Here is a 21,276-nt window from a genome sequence, read left to right on the forward strand (position 1 = left end):
AAAAAAAAAAAAAAAAAAAAAAAAAAAAAAAAGAAAGAAAAGAAAACATATTCAGATACAACCATAAAAACTCCACCCCAAAACTTGGAGAAAGGAAAAAGGGGTAAGGAAAAATATAAGAAAAGAAAAAAACAGGAACAAAGTCTTTGTAAATGGGAAGTGCAGAGAGGACAGAGGAATGGGGAAAAAAGTAAGAATCAAGATATATCATAAAGGTACAAATTCTCAGTGATGAATATCATCATATTGTATTCCTCAAATATACCAATAAACAATTCAAAAAATAATTTATAAATAAATCAATAATGAAAGATACAAAATCAATATAAAAACAGTAGTATTACTATATGCTAATTATGGAAACAAAAAGATCATGAGAAACAATAGCATTAAAAATATATTTGGGAGAAATTTTAACAAAACATTTGCCAGATCTGTATAATAAAACTATAAAGCACTAATGAAAGAGGCTGAAGAAAATACAAATAAATGGAAGGATATCTATGTTGATGCATTATAAAGATGATGATAGTTAAACCATCTACACTACTCAAAGTGATCTACAAAGTCAATGCAGTATGTATCAAATTTCTAATGTCATTCTTCATAGGAATAGAAAAATCAGTCCTAAAATCTGTATGAAGTCATGGAAGTCCCAAATAATCAACCTTGAACAAAAAGAAGAAAGCTGGAGACATTATAACCTGATTTCAAAATATATTACGAAACTGTATTAATCCAAACATCATAAGAATAGCAAAATAACAGATACATTGAACATTGGAAAAGGTTAGAAAACCCACAAAGCCATAAATACAGCCAACTGATTTTCAACAAAGGTGTCAGCACACAGTGAAAAAAAGACAGTCTCTTCAATAAATAGTTGAAAAAACTAGGTATACATATGTAGAATAATAAAATATTTTAAATTGTATTTTCAGACTTCTGTCATTACAGTTATAGGATTAAATATTTTATTTCCAATCTTTTCATAGCTATTTGAAATATATTTTTCTCTAAAAAAGTAGAAGACTGAATTCTTATTGGTGTTAATAGTAAAAAATATTTTGCAGTGTTTTACTCTGTTCCATGAACAATCTAAAAAAAAACAAATTTCTATATATCAGGTCACTATCAGAAATTAGCAGATTACTGTTTTCTTAAAGACTAAGAATTTTCAAAAATTTAATAAAGGCATCGCCCCAGACCACAAGATAAACTATAAATCAAAGACAAAAACAAACAAACTAATCTCTAGGCAAATTTTACTAAAACTTTAAAAAACAAATAGATAAGCAGTTAGGTAAGAAGTAATGTAAGGAAGTCTTATTACTTTCAAAGAGAGTAAGTAACAAGACTGATAGCCAAGTTTGTAGTTGCAACAAAGCCATAAGTGTAAAATAAAACGACTCCCAATCTAGAATTCTATTTTCAGGAAAAACATGAATTTTCATGCTGATTAGAATGCCATATGGTAAAATCGTTTTGGAAAACAGGCTGGAGTTGTTTTTAAAAAGTCTCAACATATATCTATCATATGATCAAGCAGTTCAGAGTGTTTACTACAGAAAAACAAAGGCAGATCCTCATACTAGAACTTATACATGATTGTTCATAGCAACTCTTTTTGTAAGAATCACAAGTGTCCAACAGCAAATACATTGATATACTGTGATATATCCAGACAGTTGATTGCTATTTAGAAGAGAAAACAAGGAACATCTTATCATGGTGATGGTTTCACAGATCTGCACATGTGTCTGTACTTCTCAATTTGACCAAGGTAAAATATGCATTTGACTGCATATAAATTATACCTCAAAACATCTTATTATGTTAATAACATATAATATATACTGTATATGGTACACACATACACAAATATTTATTCACTTTTCATGTGTCAAATTCTTGCATGACCTATACATATATATTGAATAAATATCTGGGTAAAATTATTTTCTGAAGGATTTTATTCTCCATTCTACTAATGGTACTATATTTATATGATATCTATACAATCTGTATAATGCACTTCATGTCACACAATAGAAAACATAGCCAAAGTCTATTGCCAGACAGCACAAATCAGAATACAAATGATTAATATATGAATGAAGAAAAATCAGCTTAACAAGGAAGCGAAGAAAAACAAATTAAAATAACTATAAAGTAAATAAGTCACTTTTGCCTTTATTCTATGAAGCCAAACAAAATTTTAGGAGCTAATGTTCACCTATGGAGTAATATCAATTAATTCATCTTTCCAAAAATGGGTGCAACTTAAATTATAAAAATACTTACATTACCTGCACTTTACACTGACTAACAATTCCATTAGAAACTATACTAAGTAAGCAGAAAGTAAATAATTTCAGCTTAGAAATCAGGTTCTGATACTTTCTAATAACGATATTAAATGCAAAAAATTTTAAAATAACTATAAATTATTTTTAAAGTATTAAATTTGTGAAATAAAAATAAATAGTGAAGAAGTAATATTTAAAATTTTTATAAGGATATGGTAGTAATTATCAATTTTTTAAAACTGGAGAATGTATGTTCACCCCAAAAAATTTTTGTCAAACATAGTTTTCTAACAAAGATGAAACAGCATTGAATCATGCTGATGGGCAAACTTGCTGCAGAATAAGCCCAGTAAAGTGGCTCATTTTGAAACCAAATTTCAACTGAAACTGAGAGATAGGAAGTAGATCCACATTCTGCTGAGAACAACAAATGGATATTGCAAATAGACTGTGTAGTATATTCTCATACTTTTAGTCAGGCCAAGACCTATAAAGCCGGCCTAACATAATGTCTCTCTTGACTATTTAGTGATGTGGTTAATACACTATTTTGTAACAAAAGATCTTTAGTGGAATTATGTCCCAGAACTTTGAAGACAACCAAATTATATACTGTTTCTCTGCAGAGAGACTCATAATTTCATAGACAATGACCGTGCAGACCTGTACTCTACTACAGACAATCAAATCTTGCCAACATTTTCTATACATGGTATAATTTGTCTTGACTTAATTTTGTAAACCTTTCCAAAATGATTCTTTATGTGATAAGGTAACAACTTCTAAAGTACGAAAGAATTCTATTCGTATATAGAAAGCACAATTGCATGTGTGTGAAACTAATGCACCTTGATAGAGTTAAGATTAAATTAAAATTTGGGGCAGTCAGACATTAAATTTTTAATAAAATAGTGCATGTCTGTGATAATTTAGGATAACTGTTGTATGAAATAAATATTTTAGAGATTTTGTGTTCTCTTCTGTTATTAAATCTATAACATGACATATATATAAAACTCCAATTACAGCCATAAGATTTTGATATCTCAATGTATGATGTGTTCTATTACACTATAAATCAAACAAGAAAGAATCTATGCAAATTACTTAATGAGATATTTCTATAAAAAAAGTTCTGACCTGAAGTGCAAGAATAAAATAGCTACCCAAAACAGGAAGGCTTAGCTTTAAAATTCACATCTATTCTGAAATAGCATATTAAAACCAAAAAGAAAGGAAATTTTATAAGAAATATTATAATGGAAGATTTTGTTTCTAAATAACAATATTAAAATAGAATTTTTTTAAAATACTAGTTTATTTGTAGCCAAATAACAATTTCTTAAACTAGTATGAAAATATCACAGTCAACTTGGTAAACTGAAGCACATACATGATTAATAAGTAATAGCTAGTATTTAACCATAAACTATAAGAGAAATTTATTTATTTTTTCTTGAAGGAAGAAAGAAATAGTACAGACTGCTATTTTGAGCCACTATGAATGTCTTTATACTTCAAATATGGAAAGCACACAACAAAGTCTTTTGCAAAAATTCAGTTAAGATTTGTCATATTCTTTGGGAAAGAGGAACTTGATATTTACACAGGACCTAAGATGTATCAAGTAAAATACAAAAGACTTCACTTCTCTAATTTCATCTAAGCTGATCAGTAGGAAGACACCATACAGTTAGTAATATGCCCATTTGATACATTAGCAAATTGAAGAACAGAAGGGAAAATGTGCCCCAAATCAAACATTTAGCAATTTGAGGTACCCCGTTCCTCATGCAGTTTCTTCCAATCACAGACCAGATATTTTGCAATATATACATCCCAGACGAAACTTTTCCTTTCATTTTTACAAAGATTCAGTCCTACCCTCTTCCATAACACTGACTTAAGGGTCAGTGAGTTTTTAATTTCTCTCCTTTGCCAACTCATTTTCTTAGTAGAAATAATTCTCTTCTTTCAGGTCCCATTCTGATGTCATAACTGATCACTGTTTCTGTAAGTGATCTATTTTATTTTCAGTGTTTACATGATTCTTTACTGACGTATGGTCCTTTTTATCTTCAGATAAAGCCTTTTCCTCCTACAGCCTCCCCTCCCCTGTACGGTGCAGTTTTCTTCCAAAGGCTGTGTCTTTAACAGAAATAATAGCTCCACCATGTGTTTTTCTCTTATCAGCACAGAGCCCTTAAATATAGTTTGAGACTCCAATTCCTCGTTGTATATGCAAAGTAGGACTCATATTGCACTTGGATTTTAAACAGCCTGAATCTAAAAGGAAAAAATCCTGATGTTCTTCCAGGGACCAGTTCCTCCGAGTCATTCCTGAGAAGTGGCTTTGCCTCACTGCTCCACTGAAACCTAATGATCTCGAGATGCCTCGTTCCCTCAAAGGAAACATCTTTAATTGGAGAAGATAGAAGGAAAAAAAAACAATTGGGCCAAGTTTTCTCAGAGGAGCATAAACTATTTTCACAGCTCATTTAAAAGTTCCTCCCTTTTACCTTTTCCACAATCCCCACAAATACACCCGTGCATCACTTTTTTAAATAAATTAGTCATTTCTAAAGAAACCAAGTATTTTTACCAAAGTATTTCATAACTGCCTTTTAAAACTAGTGCTGTTATAGACAATGCAATAAAATAAAACAGGAGAGAACAGTAAATGGTTGCCTTCATTCTCCAGCATAGTGGTCGGTTAGGCAAAGATCTCCTCTCAGGACCTTAAATACAATCATACTTATGCCTTTAAAAGAGAAACAAAATTAAATTCTGCATGTTTAACCAAGCTTTCCAATATCAATCAGAGACCACAGTCACCTGTTACCTGGATCAATTCCAAAGCCTCCTAAAAGTCCATCCCAAATCTTTTATCGACAATGACAATCCACTTCCCACACATGATTTGTGTCTTGTGAATAATAAAATGTAGTCACAGCAACGTTAAAATCCTATCACAGCCCCCATAACCCTAAACGACAGTCTGGTTCTTGACTACTCTAAAGCCTTCCCTCTCTGCCCCTAATCTCTGCCTTCCCTATACACTCTCACAGCAATGGCCTCCTCATGAGTTGAAGTGAGTTTTTCCCCCTATTTTAAAACTATGCTGCCACCCTTGGCTCTGATTCTTGTTTCTTCTGCATGGACTGCATGTGTCTGAGATATTTAATTGGCTGGCTCTCTCACTGAAAACAAATTTTCTAATCACGTTACCTTTTAGAAAAGATTTCTCTAGTCTTTTCCATTAATCTCTATCGCCTTGTTCTGGATTCATTCTGTTTTTCCTAGCACAGGACTTCCCAACCCTTAGGCCATGGATTGCTACTAGTCTTCTGCCTTTGAGGATCCAGCCCTCACAGCAAGAAGTGGGCAGTCAGCAAGAAAGCAAAGCTCCAGCCGTATTTACAGCTGCTCCCCATTGTTCACCATCTGAGCTCCATGTCCTGCCAGATCAGCAGCAGCAACAGATTCTGATGTAATTTCAGGGCCCACTGTAAGGGCTCTAGCTTATGTGCTCCTTGTGAATATCTAATGCCTAATGATCTGAGGTGGAGCTGAGACAGCCATGGTAATGCTGGGGAGCATCTGAAAATACAAACTAACATCAGCAGAGTTTGAACAGAAACCAAAAACAATTGCTTCCAAAGTCATATCAAAACCTTGTCCGTGAACAAGTAACAACTAAGGTGCATCTAATGGCACATCAGATTAGATTATAGAGTAGACTGAACATACTCCACACGCTTTAGGTATCCCATCAAGCTGTCTCCTATCACTCTCTAATGGGACTGTCTAGTTGCAGGAAAACAAGCTCAAGGATCCCGTTATTCTGCATTGTAGTGACTTGTATAATTATTTTATTATAAATTACAATTTAGTAATAATAGAAATAAAGTGTGCAGTAAATGTCATGCACTTGAGTCATCCTGAACCCCTGCTCCTGCCTGTGAGTGAAGTCCCTGCTGCCAAAATTGTTGAGGACCACTGTCCTAGAACTTACCTCTAACCAATGTAAGACATACGTGTTTATTACCTGCCTCTTACCTTAGAATACAAGCCCTATGCTGGTAAAGGGATTGTGTGTTCCTGCAGTCTCAAATGGGGAACACTGCCAGAAATATTTAAGTTTGAAGGTATATGTTATTTAGAAATTAAAATTCCAAGTCATGTTTTAGTTTACACATCTTAAATTAGTGTTGTGTCCACTGTCCATTCCTTCTGAAATACTCTGTTGTGAAATGCTCTTTGCCAATTGTGTATTTATTCATTAAAACTACCCATCACAACATACTTCTGTCTTAACATTTACTCGAGTAGTAATGTATATTCCAAAAATCTGACTCTATTCCTGAAATTAAAGTGTAAACTGAATAACTCCCTGTCAAAGGCAATGATAGCTGATTGATTCCACTGTTGTACCTTGAAAAGATTTCCAAATCATCTTATGTGTCCTACAACCTTCTGCATATTGCTATTGTTCTTCCATCTTGGAGATACCTAACATTCTTCAATGGATTCTGCACTCCTATTTTTTGGTTGTTGTTTTAACCAGAGTCAGCTTCTGTTGCTTACAATCCAAAATCCAAATAACATATATATATAATTTATATTTATAATATGTATGCATATATGCTAATATATACTTATGCATATTATAGAATAATATATATACACATATATAACCTTATATAATCTGCCTTAAAACATAAAGTTTAACATGGAGACTCCCAACTTTCTGTTTCTCTCTCCTCTCTCTCCCCTCTCTCTTTCATCTCTCTCCTCTCTCTCCTTTCTCTTCCCACCCCTCTCCCTCCCCTACTGTCTATTTTACAACAAAATTCCCCATTATACAGTGTTCCCTTAGTTGCTCATATCTCTTTTGTGGCACCAGTCCTATAATTTGAAAGCCCATTCCAATTATTTTAATGTTTCAAAACCATTTATCCTTCCTCCCATCAAGCCCAAAACTCAGAGTCTGATCAAGTAGAAGTTGAAGTGATGAAGTTGTTGATGTAATATACCACACCAAGTTTTTAATACCAAACAGTTTTGGCACAGTTATGGAATAGAGATGCACATGATTACAGTACATAATTTTTTATTTTAGCAGAATCAGAAATATAAAGAGAGACTTTCCTTTGCAGTTTTTGAAGACATAAGCTTCCCTGTTATGAGATGGAATGAGAGAGCCATGTAGCAAGGATCTGTGAGGGCTCTAGAACTGATGTCACATTTTGGAGGCAGCAATAGGGGAAACCTCAGTCCCACAACCACCAGCAACTAAATTCTGCCCATTCTCCACATATGAACATAGCGTAGTGGAAATCTTGAGACATAGTGGAAATCTGGGCAGACCAGATGAACCTTGCTCAGAGACATGAGAAATAAGTTTTGTTTTAAGCCACCAAGTAGAGCAGCATTTGTTACACAACAATAAAAAGTAATATATTGGTCTCCCCAAGGAGACACGAGAAGAAACAGTATGTCCTGTATACTAAAATATACATGAAGGAATTACCACACACATTGCTCTTATACATTTCAACTTACTATGAACCACTGATGTCAGGATTGTCACAGATTCTTTGTGTAGAATTTAAAGCTTTATACGAATATTAAACATTACATAAAAGTGAATCTCCATCTCATTCAGTTTATTACTGTAATTTAGCAGCTGTCACAACACCACGCAATGGCAGTAGTGGCCAGTCGTACCTAAGCAGCTCCAAGCAACTGATAGTGGGACTCCTTTCTGATGGCCACCACTCATTCACCCGCTCTTTCACATGGAAGTAGAGAAACAAGTCCTCAGAACTGACACCTGCACACTGTCCTGAGTATTTGGAGGCTGGCTGTTAAATGGAATCCATAAAGGTCCACATAAGGACACAGCAAAGCAGTTTGTCTATTCTTCCCTGTACTTGAACAACTTTCTACCATGGCTCTTGTTTCTCACCTCAGTACTTTGCTAAGATGATACTAAGATTCTTACTAATTTGTGGTTTCCATTCTAACATCAACCTAGATTTACCTCCTGGTATTTGGCCACATTGCTGGAGAAGCACAACTCCTTGGTAGCCCCTACGGCTCAGTTCCTACTGCACTTCACGACAGAACCTACATTACGATACCACATTATAGTCAGAAACTCTGAGTTACCATGACTATGCCAGCCAGCATAATTTCATATTATCAGTTCATGATTCGTAGATAACTGGGCAATAAAAATTTTGTGAGTAATTTTGAATGTAATTTTAATATAATTAATTGACATTATAGTTTAATAAAATTAATATGACTATGGAATCCTGTATCTCCAATAACTTTCAGTGCTTCAGTGATTTTCTGTTAGATAAAATATATTTTTTAATAAATTCACCAAGTATATACTAGTTGAATTTCTTGTTTTTACTATTTACTAATTTGAGTGTAGTCCTGTATGGCAGTTAATTATGGTTTCCTTCTCTATAAATCCCTCACACTTGCTTCAAAAAACAGTGACTGCCATTACACACACAAACACACACTTGCTATGAAAAGTTGCTGCAAGCGATAAGTTAAAAGCATCAGAAATATGACCACAAATTTCCTGGAAGTTCTGATCACATGTTTTCATTCATGCAATTACAGTTTGACAAAAGAGCTGATAGTATAAAATTTTTACTCCTAACAAAAATCATAGATTTTTTGTGTTGGTGGTCTTTGTTTTAGGGAAGATTAATCTTTATATTCCTCTTGATTTTGTCTGTTATAAATCTCAATCCCAAATCGTATTTTCTCATGGTTCTTCTTAAATGGTTATTCACAAATCCAGTACCATTTCTGGTAGCCTGCAATACTGTGATAAAACCCCCTCTTTCTCTTTCTCCTTTCCCTCCCTCTTCCTTCTCCTTCTCAAAGCAAATATGTCTCAATGCAACATAAAGTTGGTCCACAGAAAAGACTAAAGGGTAAATGTATTTAAAAGCTCTGTGATGATGAAAATTTAGCAAAAGCCTTCAGTAGTCAAAAGCCAATGCAACATCAAGCATGATTTGATTTAAGAACATCAGTGTATATAACATATTTTGCTTACAACCGACAATGATGAGACATAAGTTCAGCAATATATTCAGGACATACCATGAAGGGCGAATTCATTAAAACTGTATTCATCCTGGAACAAAGTTCTGGGGTTTTCCTGAATGAACCACAAGAGCAATGATGGCAAAACGTTTAGAGCTGTCAAAGATAACAAACAGCCAGCTGTGGTATGTGCGGCATAGGTTCGCCACCACTGCACATTAGCATAGCACATCAAAACTATACCGCACTTATCTGCAAACAACTGAAATTTTTTTTAGAAAAAGGATATTCTAAAGAATTCTTGAAATAAAACTAGTAACATTAAAAATACTTACAGTTTCTTTAAGATATGTAGAAATTCTTCAAAGGTTTCTGGGGATCCTTTTTGTCCATATGAAGCATAGCCACCGTGTGCTTTTTTAATGTGAACAGCTATGTTGTGAGAATCTTCAGGTTGGTTTTGACTTCCTTCTTTAGCTTCACTAGGTTTTCTGAACAAAGAAACATAGCATTTTATGACACTGCATATTGCAAAAAAATTATTTACAAACATTTTGACTTTATTGCCAACAGGAGAAATGCATTGTTCTGAAATAACTTGGCATTTTAATATTATGTCATAATACAGTGTCATTCCTCTCTCTCTCTCTCTCTCTCTCTCTGTCTTTTTTGGGGGATACAGGGGCTTGAACTTAGGAACTTGCACTTGTGAGGCAGGTAGCAGCACCACTGAGGTAAATCCCCAACCCAGTATGTCATTTTCAATGCCATAGTACTATTATGTTTGTCACACTAAATTTGGAAATTAGCACATATAAAATATTTTCAGTGTAAAGAACTTCATTATAAGCATTACAACTATCTTAAGCAATAGAAATATCCTTCATAATATATTAGACTTTTGTAAGTTAGGGACTTTTTCAAGTCAATGACCAATACCCTTCTCTTTACACTAAAAATACTTGTTTTTTAGTGTGAATTTTTTAAATTTTTGTTTTCCATTGGTAAACTATGAACATTTGATGGTGACCACCATTCTTCATTCTTGTGCTCTGTATGATGTGTTATAGATTGAAGCACTCAAGAGATGTATGAATGAGTGAATGACCATTTCACATTCATTTTACCATTAGCAAACCTTCCTATTAATAAGCACTGAAAATTTGAGGGAAATGAATCCAGTAAGTGTTGTTTATTTTTAAGAAGAATATGAGGGTAGTGGGAAAATGATTTTTAAAAATTCTTAAATGACCATAGATTTAGCATCACAGTTTGGGTCATTAATGTACATGAAAATATTTTAAAACAAAGTTAAATATAAAATGTTACACAAAGTAGCAATAGTAGGTATCACATTAACATCTAACATTCATTGAATCCTTAAATGTGCTAGTTGCTCTGCTGAGTGCTACATACATATTTTTTCATTTACCATGTGAAGTAGAAAACATTCTCTCATTCATAATGTAAGAAAATTGTAGGAAAACCAGTATCTGAAAGAGAGAGAGAGAGAGAGAGAGAGAGAGAGAGAGAGAGATGGAGATTTAGACAGAGTCAGAGACATATGAGATGAAAGAGACTTAGGCAAAGAATATTCCAGAAAGAATGTGCTAGGAGTTTTCCTGGAAATAAAATTCTAAAGATGCTAAAATTTTCTTCAAAAACATTTTGCCCTATCAAATAGGCACTGCACAAAAATTTAATAGCCTTAATTAACCTTTTAATGCTATTTTGACATGTGGGTTTATATTTACTCCTCAAGGTAAATGACAGAGAGGCATGAAGTTATTTATGGAGCTCGATTGTTACCATATAGAGTCACTGATTACAGTGGTAGTTCTTTTCCCTACTTTGATGAATATTTTTAAGTTTTGGCATTGCTTTTACTGATTATGAAACAAATGAGAATGTTCATAATCTACAGCAAGTTGAAAGACTAACAAAAAACAACACTAATAGGCCCACCCAGCATTTTAGAAATAGAACTTTACTGCTATGTTCAGTACTGTACAGTAATATCCCTATCTACAGATGGCACTCACCTAAAAGGTAACCCTGAATTTTGTTTCTATTGTTGCCTTGATTTTAGGATAGACTTATAAAAGATAGATGTACTGAGAAAATGAAAAAAATGGAAATAAAGTGTTTGTAAATGGGGAGGGGAGGAGGAGGTGAAGGGAGGGCAGGGACAAGGGGAAAAAATGAGAACCAAGTCCTGTCATGTAAAGGTACAAGATCCCAGTAATGAATGTAACTGTATTGTATACCTAGATTGTACCAATAAACTCAATAAAAAAAGATCATTTGAGTTTTGAATATTTTAAGCCTTATGGAAATCAAATAATTCTTAGTTTCTATAACTTTTTTATTAATATTCTTCAATTTGTGTTCATGAGATTTAATGACTATAGCTGCTTCATTTTACTGCTGTACAAAAGTTTATTATGTCTTTATATACCACAAAGTTTTGTTGGTGGTGGTTTGTGTTTGTTTTGCTTGCTTTTTTGGTAGTCTGCAAGCAACTGGATATTCATTTTCATGTTTGATTTTTGTTTCTTTTCTGTAACCAGGTTTATATGTGACACAATTCAAAGGATATCCTCAGAAATGGAATTGTCGTAATTCATTTTCATATTAAATTATACTAGTAATTATCCAAAGTGGATAACATTTCCAACAAGTTGTAACTTTTAGGTGTCCTATGTTCTCACAACCACATCATTATTTTATTTTGTAAATGTACTGCAAAAGTCAAACTCATTTTATGTGGTTATTCACTAATATTGACTCTATAAAAATTACAAAGTAACTTAATTCCTCAGCAACTATAAATCAAAACAGTATTTTAAAAACTTGTGATAGCATTAAGATCTTTTGATTTAAAGTCTCTTTTGACTATGTTGAAACTTGATCATGAAAAGTAATGGTGCTAAAATTCTCTGCATTCAAGCATGAATCAAGGTGATGGTACGGAACCGCCCTACACTTACTGATTTCTCACTGTCACACACTTTCGACTTTAACAATCAGTACGATTAATCTTGAATACCAACTCATCCACCCTTAACCACACCCCTTTTGATGCTTCAAGTGAAAACTTAAGGCACACAAAGCTTTCTTAGAGGATTCTGAAGGCTTTTTCCTTTTCTCAAATCCAGATTTTATTTGTGCAGAGATATGTACTGTGTTATAGCTCTTAACAACTTGACAATTTTTTTCAGCTTTAATTGAGTTTATTGATACATTTTAGGGATACAGTACAGTTACATTCATTGTTGGAATCTTGTACCTTTGCATGACACGTCTTGGTTCTCATTTTTTCCCCTTGTCCCTGCCCTCCCTTCACCCCCTCCTCCCCTCCCCATCTACAACCACTTTATTTCCATCTTTTCATTATCTCACATTTTTTCCTTTTCCCTTACTACCCTTCCCCTACCCATCCCACCTTCCCTACACCTTGAGCTCCTTTCTTCCCATTTCTAAATGTCAGTATTCTTCCAAATCTTTCTTCAGTCTTTGTTATGGCTTATATCTCAATCTCCCCTGAAGCCTCATGTGCTCCACAGGTGGGAATGACTGGATCACAGGTGTGTGATACTGGATCAGTCCACTGACTGGTTTAGCATAGTTCTGCATGTGGGTGATTGAATGGATGAAGTAAAAAGAGAAAGAAGGAAATCACACTGCTTCCTGCCTGCCTTATCATGGACTGTTTCTCCTCTGCCACATGGCCCTGGCTTGATGCTGGCTGACCATGGGCTGGAACCTGCAATCTGTGAGCTAAAATAAACCTTTCATCCTTTAACTTGTAGGTGTCACATATTTTTGTTCTAGCAATGAAAATGTAACGAAAACAGGGCCCCACTTTTAGTAAATCTATATACATTTTTCTAGGTAGTAATTAGAAACAAAGTAATTTAAGCACTCTTTCTTGAAATGTTTGCCATGGGATTCTTCCAAACAAAGAAATAGCTATGGATGAATTCCCCCAGGAAGTAAGGTGACAAATTGTAGGCTTTGTCTTGTACTGGATAAAAGCATTGACATTGTCACACGGGTGGCCAAATGCATCTAAAGTTAAAATTGAAGAGTCAAGAGCAAATCCCATTATAAACTCTTCACAATTAGCATTGGAATCTTGTCTATTCTTATAAAAATGAGTATTGTATTGTTAGACAGAGGTGAGCAATATTTACCTGATTTCTATTAAATTAATTATTATAACAAACAGTTTTCACTTTTATTTTCCAAAAAGCAATAGAAAATGTGCAGTTAAAAATAAACAGTTGGATTGTATTCTTTTGCCAAAGCTATATAACCTTTAACAAGGTATGTGAATATGCAAGTGACTCAAATTGTTTACAAAATATTACCAAGGATTTCTTTCTCCAAAGGATGAATTAAAATTAAAGTAGATTAAAAAGTTAGGGCATTTCAAAGCAACTTTTGATATAGCAGTACATTAATACATACTTCTAAAACAATAATCAAAAACCAAGTTCTTTCTTTATTCGAAACATAAAATTGAATTCACAATTCAATTCCTAAAACATTTGCTGATCTACTAACTCAGACAAAAGTTGTTGACTGTCTTCACTATCTCAGCTCTGGGGTATGAATTATTTGTATCTTTCCATTTTACCCACTCTATTTTTTCCACCCACAGAACATTACTGAATTAGTCACACACCTGGGTGATTACACATCTACATTATCTAATTTTAACTGCTCCTTGATTTTGTTCAGCTTTCCCAAATTAGCTATTTGTCAAGCTCTTACAAACTCACCTCAATGGTTTTCATCTACTTCCTCTTCCAACCCCATTTCCACATCTGTGGACAACTCATCTCAGTACTATAACACTCTCTTCCTGTGATTATTAAGAATTGTTGAAAAAAAAAAGAAAGAGATGCACCATCCTCCTAGCCATTCAGCTGTATTGTTTCAAGTAGCACTTAACTTCCAATTTACAAAAGAATATCATTAAATGCAGAGAAAAATGTGGCCTGTGAATATTCAGAATTTCCATCCATTGTTTTTTAGTGATCTCCTTAAGTATGTCTTAGCCCTCTAAGGTTAATCTAAATAATGGATGGGGGTAGAGACTGATTTGGGAGCCTTTGAGGGCCCCGTTAGGAAAAGAAGAAGGCATATTTCCTGACACTGATAGTAGATAACCTGGAAGAAGCTCCAAACTTTCAGCTATATTATTTTGAGCCATAGAACTGACTCCCTTTGAATCAAAGATGGGCTTTTCCTAGGCCAGAGGTTTAGCTCAGTGGTTCCGCTACCTACCTCGCAAGCGTAAGGTCCCAAGTTTGATTCCCAATACCAAAAATAAATTAATTAATTAATTAATTAAGATAATTTTTTTAAATATGGGATTTTCCTCAATTGCACAGAGTCTCTGATGAATGGGATTTATAAGACAATACATAAATATTTACAGTACGTCTTCAACTGAAAGCATAATTTCACCATGTTCACTACCTATGTCTTCACTAATGGTGTCAAGTTTGTCCACTGTTGGGATGCCGGCCAAGAATTCCATGTGATGACATTGTTACCTAGTATCAACTAGCCCTTTATGATCCAGATTAAGATCCCATGAAAATCCATGGAAGTGCAAATCTCTACCTGAGATTTCAGAAATTCCCCAGGAGATCACATCCTTCTATCCCCTCTGCTATTGTGCTTCTTATTTGTTCCAGGATTGTTTATTCAGAACTACTCCTTTAACAACAACAAAAATCCCTAACTCATTCAGAGCTCTTGCAATTGTAATCGAGTTTATCAAACTGGAGTTATCCTAAAGACATGTTGCATCTATGACACATCATACTTGAAATTCATTAATATGTGTTTATTAGTTTTTCATTTCTGAGGCACAATATCTGACACAGCTTAAAGAAGTTTATTTGTTCATGGTTCCAGAGGATTCAGTTCATAGTACACTGACTCCCAGGAAGCAGAGTAGGGGTCAAGAGCCAGAGAGGCAGAGGCCAGGAACTAAATATTGTACCCAAGATCACACTTCCATGACCCACCTAGACACACCCAGAAGTGTGCTTCACTAATTCCCTGGGTGCCTATCAAGACAATCAATTCAACAATCTAATTTAACCACTGCTCTGCATTTCTTTTCTTAACTGTCTTCACCCCTATTCCTGCACTCATGGCTTCTTCCTACTTTCTACTTGCCTTCCTTAAATTGTTTCCTGGATCCTCTAAATTCTGTCATGTCTCTTTTTTTTCTCTGCACTGCCTCACTCACAGATTTCTCCCCAGCTCCTAATTAGAATGTCACTGGCCCATAAAAAAAGTCTACCTTTGTTAGCACCTACCCCCAGATGCTTCTTACCAAAAGAAAGCATAAATAAAATAATAGTACAATCTATCTCCTCAGTTACAATTATTATAATGGCGTTTTGTTAGAGTCAGACGTGAAACTTTCTTACAAGAGTCCACTTTAAGAAATCTTATGCATGTAGAACATTTCTCCACTTGCCATTTCTTTGCTGCAATAATGCTCAAGGCTATTAGGAATTTCATTTCTACTCCATAGTAAAGGGATTAATTTTGGCCACAATGGCAAGACCAGAGGATGGCTGAGGCTATTAGATTTCTACTAACATCCCACTTTCCCCTTCACACAGTTTGCTAGAAGACCCAGGTGTCGCTCTCCTGTGCTGGCCTAAAAGCCCTTTATTTCCCCTTTGCCTTTCTTTCTTTGCTCTCCCTTTCCTCTTTGCTCTTTTCCTCACTCTTGTCCTTCCTTCCAACTTGTGGACTCCTTGGTACTCACAGCCACCACAACCATCTTAATATCCATAGGAGAATTGATCTAGAGATTTTGAGGGGATTTTTTTCCCCAAAAAATTCTCCATAATAACCACCAAATTTATCAAATGAAGCAATTGGAATATCAGCTAAGATGGTTTTGCCTACATTCGGCTAATCAACAATGTAAGCACTCTCAATGTGAAAACTACCACATTGCCTCAGATGTTCTTTCCTTTCTTGAGGACAAGTTTTACTTTTCCTGAAACAGGCATCCTTGCCGGTGGAAGCTTTCCCAAGCCTAGTATACAATCTCCCCCGTGCAGCATCTCAGCACGCACACGCTCCTTAGTCCCCTCTGACACCCACCACATAGTACTTATCACTCTTACCAGAGCCTGTCGGCACCACTGATATTTGAGCATCTGGACCCCACCTGAGTCACATTTAGCACAGTTGTTGTGCAGTATATATCGTTTGAATGTATAAATACATGATAAGGCGTTGTCATGATGTTTCTTTCCAGATAGTGTAATTTTAATGTTTCCTTTTAGAATAAACTAGGTAAACAATTACTATATTTCTAGTCCGTTTTTTTTTAATAATAAAAACAAGAAGCATCTTATTTATAGACCTTGGAACACCTGAGAAAATATGGGTCTTCTAATCACAACAATATATTTTCATTTATTCTAATGTTAAGTATATAATAGCTTATTAGTTTAGACATTTATCAATTATCCAGAGGCTAGATATAAGATAGCATGAAATAAGCACTCCTTAAATGTGGTTTTATCACATAGATCATTCCAACAATGTTAAGGGAAGAAATTGAGTCACAAAACACTAACTCACAAAACAATTTTTCAGAGATATTTTTAGAAAATCAGTCTATTTACTTTAAGTTTTTTATTGCCTCATCTCCAAATATTCATCTTTATATTCAAACATTCTCTGAACTCACTTTTAGAGAGAATTTATAGTCTGTTTAATCTGTATTTATGCCATACCAAATGACTGTTTCAAAATATTTTGGGGAATATATATTTATATATATGTTGTAAAGAAATTCTTCACCATTTTAATCCAGGTCAAAGCTATGTGTTAACTGCCTTTACACTTAGAAGTAAAAATCTTATCTTCAATTCAAGCAACTAGGGTAGCCTAGACTCTTTAATATTAAAAGTCAAGTTTAAGCATCAGTTCTTTGCACAAAACATATTTTGACAGCTTTAGAAGGACAGTAATTTGGCCAACTGAGCATTCAGATTTCTGGACCCATGAGAAACATCCCCAACAGATCTACTCTGGTCAAGATGCCTTTGGCATCAGAAGTTACTTATAGGGCAGTTTCTTTTGCTCTTCCTTAGACAAATTATTCAAGAGAAAGCTACATACTAACACAAACTAAAAGAAAATTATTTTACAAAATACTGCCCTTACCTAGATAATAAATAAACCCAGAAACTCTTTCCACATATAGAAAATTCATTCTATCTTTTATTTATCCAGTCCCGTGCCTGATTAAAATGGAATTTTTAAAGATAAAAGAATAGAAGACACTGGTTGGACTTCATTAAAATGTCCTTTACAATCCATCTAGCCTGTGTCTGTCCTAATAAAAAGTAGCAAAGTAATTTTGAACTGGCATGCTGTGCATATTAAGTGTAGCATGTGATTTGCTGCTAAATTTAACAAAACAAGTATAGTTGTTCCTTAGTATCTGGGTGGGAGGGTGTATCAAAATCAGTGATGCTCAAGTCCTTTATAGAAAATGATCTTGTATTTGCCTATAAACTACAAATAGGCTCTTGTATTTTTTTAATTCATCTCTAAATTATTCATAATATCTAATACAATGTAAATAATATATAAATCACTGTTAACTGCATTGATGAAGAACTAATTAGAAGAAAATGCCTGTATATATGTTCAATACAGACACAATTTTCTGAGTATTTTTGATCTGACGTTGGTTGAATCAACCGATGTGAAACATGCTTTGTGATCAAAAACTACAGTGAATGTTCCATTTTTGTAATTTATTAGAGTAAAAGACACATTTCTATTAATCTCTCTCAAAATATGCTCCCTTCTTTCAAATACACTTATTCCATCGTTCTTGCCACTTTCTGAAGCAGTTCTGGAAGTCCTCATTCTTCTCTACAGAGAAGAATATTCTCACGGCCTCAATGTCCAGAACTAATTCAAAGATTTACTTTCCAAAGTCATTTTAAATTTGGGGAAGAGAAGTCACACAGTGACACATACAGTAAATGAGGTGAATGAGATAATGCTTTGGTTTTGTGTTGTGTTTTTTATCTATTTATAATAATTATGTATTTTATTAGTACATGTTTGTAGTACATATTAATTATATTTATCATGAGGTATTTATTCCTGTACATAACACATCTCGATTCTTTTTTGTTCCCTTCCTTTCCCACCCCTTCTTGCTCTCCCCAATTCTTGATTCCCTCCCAATGGAAAAAGCTCTATTTCCAATTTTTTCTTTGATTCTCTTTTTTAAAAATCCTTTTCCCCCTCCTTTCCTACCCCCTCCACTCTTGTTCCCCTTCCCACTTGAAAAACATCTCCCTTCTTCCAATCATCTGTCCTTTAATTTCTTCTTTATTTTTATTTTGGGTTTCTCATATGAGAGAAACCATGTGATACTTAAACTGCTGTATTTGATTATTATCTCAAATATCATGGTCTCAGAGTGCATCCATTTACCTACAAGTGCCTCAAGTTTATCCTTTCTATGGCAGAGTAGTGCACTATTGTGTATAAATACATCTTTTTTATCGACTTATCTGTTGATGGTCATACAATCTGTGTCCAAGATTTCGATACTATAAACGTAAATATGCATGTATCAGAGTAATATGATGACTTTAACTCTTTTGGGACCATTCCTACAGGGGGAATATGTGGGTCAAATAGAATTTCTATTTTTTTGAGAAATCTCCGTACTGATCTCCATAGTGATTGTATCAGTTTACATTCCCACCAACAATGTAGCAGTATTCCTTTTTTGCAGCAGACTTCCCAGTATTTGCTATTATTGGATTTCCTATGATAGCCATTTTTCTGTAGTTGTGGTATCTCAGTTTTGCATTTCTTTAATGACAAGTGATGTTGAACATATTTCATGTATTTATTAGCCATCTGTACTTTTTCTTCTGAGAAATGTCTATGCATTTTGAATGCCCACTTTTTCATTAGATCTTTTATTTGGGGGATGTCTAATTTTTTTTAGTTCTTTATATATTCTAGATGTTATTGCTCTGTCTGAGGAATAGCTAGAAAACATTTGTCCTATTTTATAGACTGTCCCTTAACTCCATTCATTGCTTCTTTTCACCATAGTTACTTTCTCATTACTGGTACAAAACACCTAACACCCAACACCCAAATAAAGAAGAAGTTTATTCTGGCTCACAGTTTGTAGTCCAATGTCATCTGGCTCCTACGTGAGGTGTTTTGGCAGCGGGGGCTGGCAGAGGAGAAAGAGCCCATGACAAGACAGGAATGAAGCACTGAGCTTTCCTTCTTCTTTCCCTTTTTATTCCATCCAGGCTGCAAAGCTATTGGTTACTGCCAGCCACACTCAGTATGTTCTTCCCTCTTCAGTAAATCCATCACCTGCACCCAGAACGATGCTAAAACAAGCAGTGGACTAAGCCAGTTCCAGTGTCACCAACTCATTTTCTAGTATGACTCATGATCCAGTCCCCTCCCAAAAGCCCTACCTATGAGCACATGAGGATATGAGACAACATCTATTTATAAACCATAATATCTTTGATATGCAGAGACTTTTAAATTTGATTTGACCCCATTTGGTGAATCTCAGTATTATTTCCTGTGCCACTGTGGTTCTTCTCAGAAAGTCCTTGCCTGCATCTGTGTCTTCAGGAGTATTAACTATTTTCTTTTCCCGCAGATTAAGTGCTTGTGGAGCTTTTTTCCCCCATCAAGTTTATTGGTACATTGAAAGCAAACAATACAGTAACATTTATCATTATAACCTTGTACCTATACATGATACATCCTGGTTCATCCTGGTTATTGATTCCTCCCCCTACCCCTTCCCACCCTTCACCCTTCCCTGTTTACAAAGACTTTGCTTCCATTTTTTCCTTTCTTAACATTTTTTCTTTTCCCTTCTTTTCCCCTCCCCTTCCCACTTCCCCTTTAGCCATTTTCTTCCTATTTCACACTCTCAATTACACCATTTGAACCTTATTTACACTTGTAGTTTTTCACACCAGAGAAAGTATTGGGTATTTACTCATGTGTCCTATTTATTTCACTTAAGAGTATAGCCTCAATGTGCATCCATTTAGCTATAAATGAAAACCACATCTTCTTTATCTAGTCTTCAGTTGATGGGCATTTGGGCCGTTTCCAAGTTTTAGCTATAATGAATTATGCTGCTATACACATGTGCACATATATCACATGGTATTATACTTCTAATTCTTTTGGAAAGATACCCAGCAGAGGGACAGCTGGGTCAAATGAGACCTTTAATCCTAGTCGTTTGAGGTATCTCCATATTGATTTCCATAGTGTTTGCACCAGTCTGCACTTCCACCAACAATGGAGAAGGTTCCTTTCTCCCCACAACCCTGCCAGCATTGTTATTGGTTGATCTTGATACCAACCATTCTTTGTGGGGTAAGGTGGAATCTCAGTGTTGTTTCCATCTGCATCACTCCAATGACCAGTGATGTTGAACATTTTTTCAAGTATTTATTTGCTGCTTTTATCTTTGTCTGAGAAATGTCTGTTAATTTCAGATACCCATTTTTGAATCGGGTCTTTGTATTTGGTGGGGTCTGATATTTTTAGTTCTTTATATACTATAGATAGCCATTCTTTTCTCTGAGGAGTAGCTGGTAAAAATATTTTCCTACATTGTACATTCCCTCAACTCTGTTGGTGATTTCTCTTGCACTGCAAAAATTTTCTAATAAGATTAGATTCCAGTTGTTGATTTTTTGTGCAAGTTCTTGTGCTACTGAGGATTTTTTCATAAAGTCTTCTGGGCCAGTGTCTTTGAGAGTTCTACCTAATTTACTTTCCAGTATGTTTAATG

General features: G+C 34.6%; 1 protein-coding gene across 1 annotated transcript in view; it reads right to left on the bottom strand.

Moving 5' to 3' along the window:
- Positions 1-21,276, bottom strand: part of Cnbd1 (cyclic nucleotide binding domain containing 1) — a 398,420-nt gene that overhangs the window by 309,432 nt on the left and 67,712 nt on the right. Inside the window, exon 4 of the mRNA XM_033758973.1 lies at positions 9,725-9,880. Within this exon, the coding sequence (XP_033614864.1) occupies positions 9,725-9,880 (156 nt within the window). The remainder of the gene's footprint in view (positions 1-9,724; positions 9,881-21,276) is intronic.

The sequence above is a fragment of the Fukomys damarensis genome, unplaced genomic scaffold (genome assembly GCF_012274545.1).
Source record: "Fukomys damarensis isolate Sample0158 unplaced genomic scaffold, DMR_v1.0_HiC HiC_scaffold_5, whole genome shotgun sequence".
Classification (NCBI taxonomy): Eukaryota; Metazoa; Chordata; class Mammalia; order Rodentia; family Bathyergidae; genus Fukomys; species Fukomys damarensis.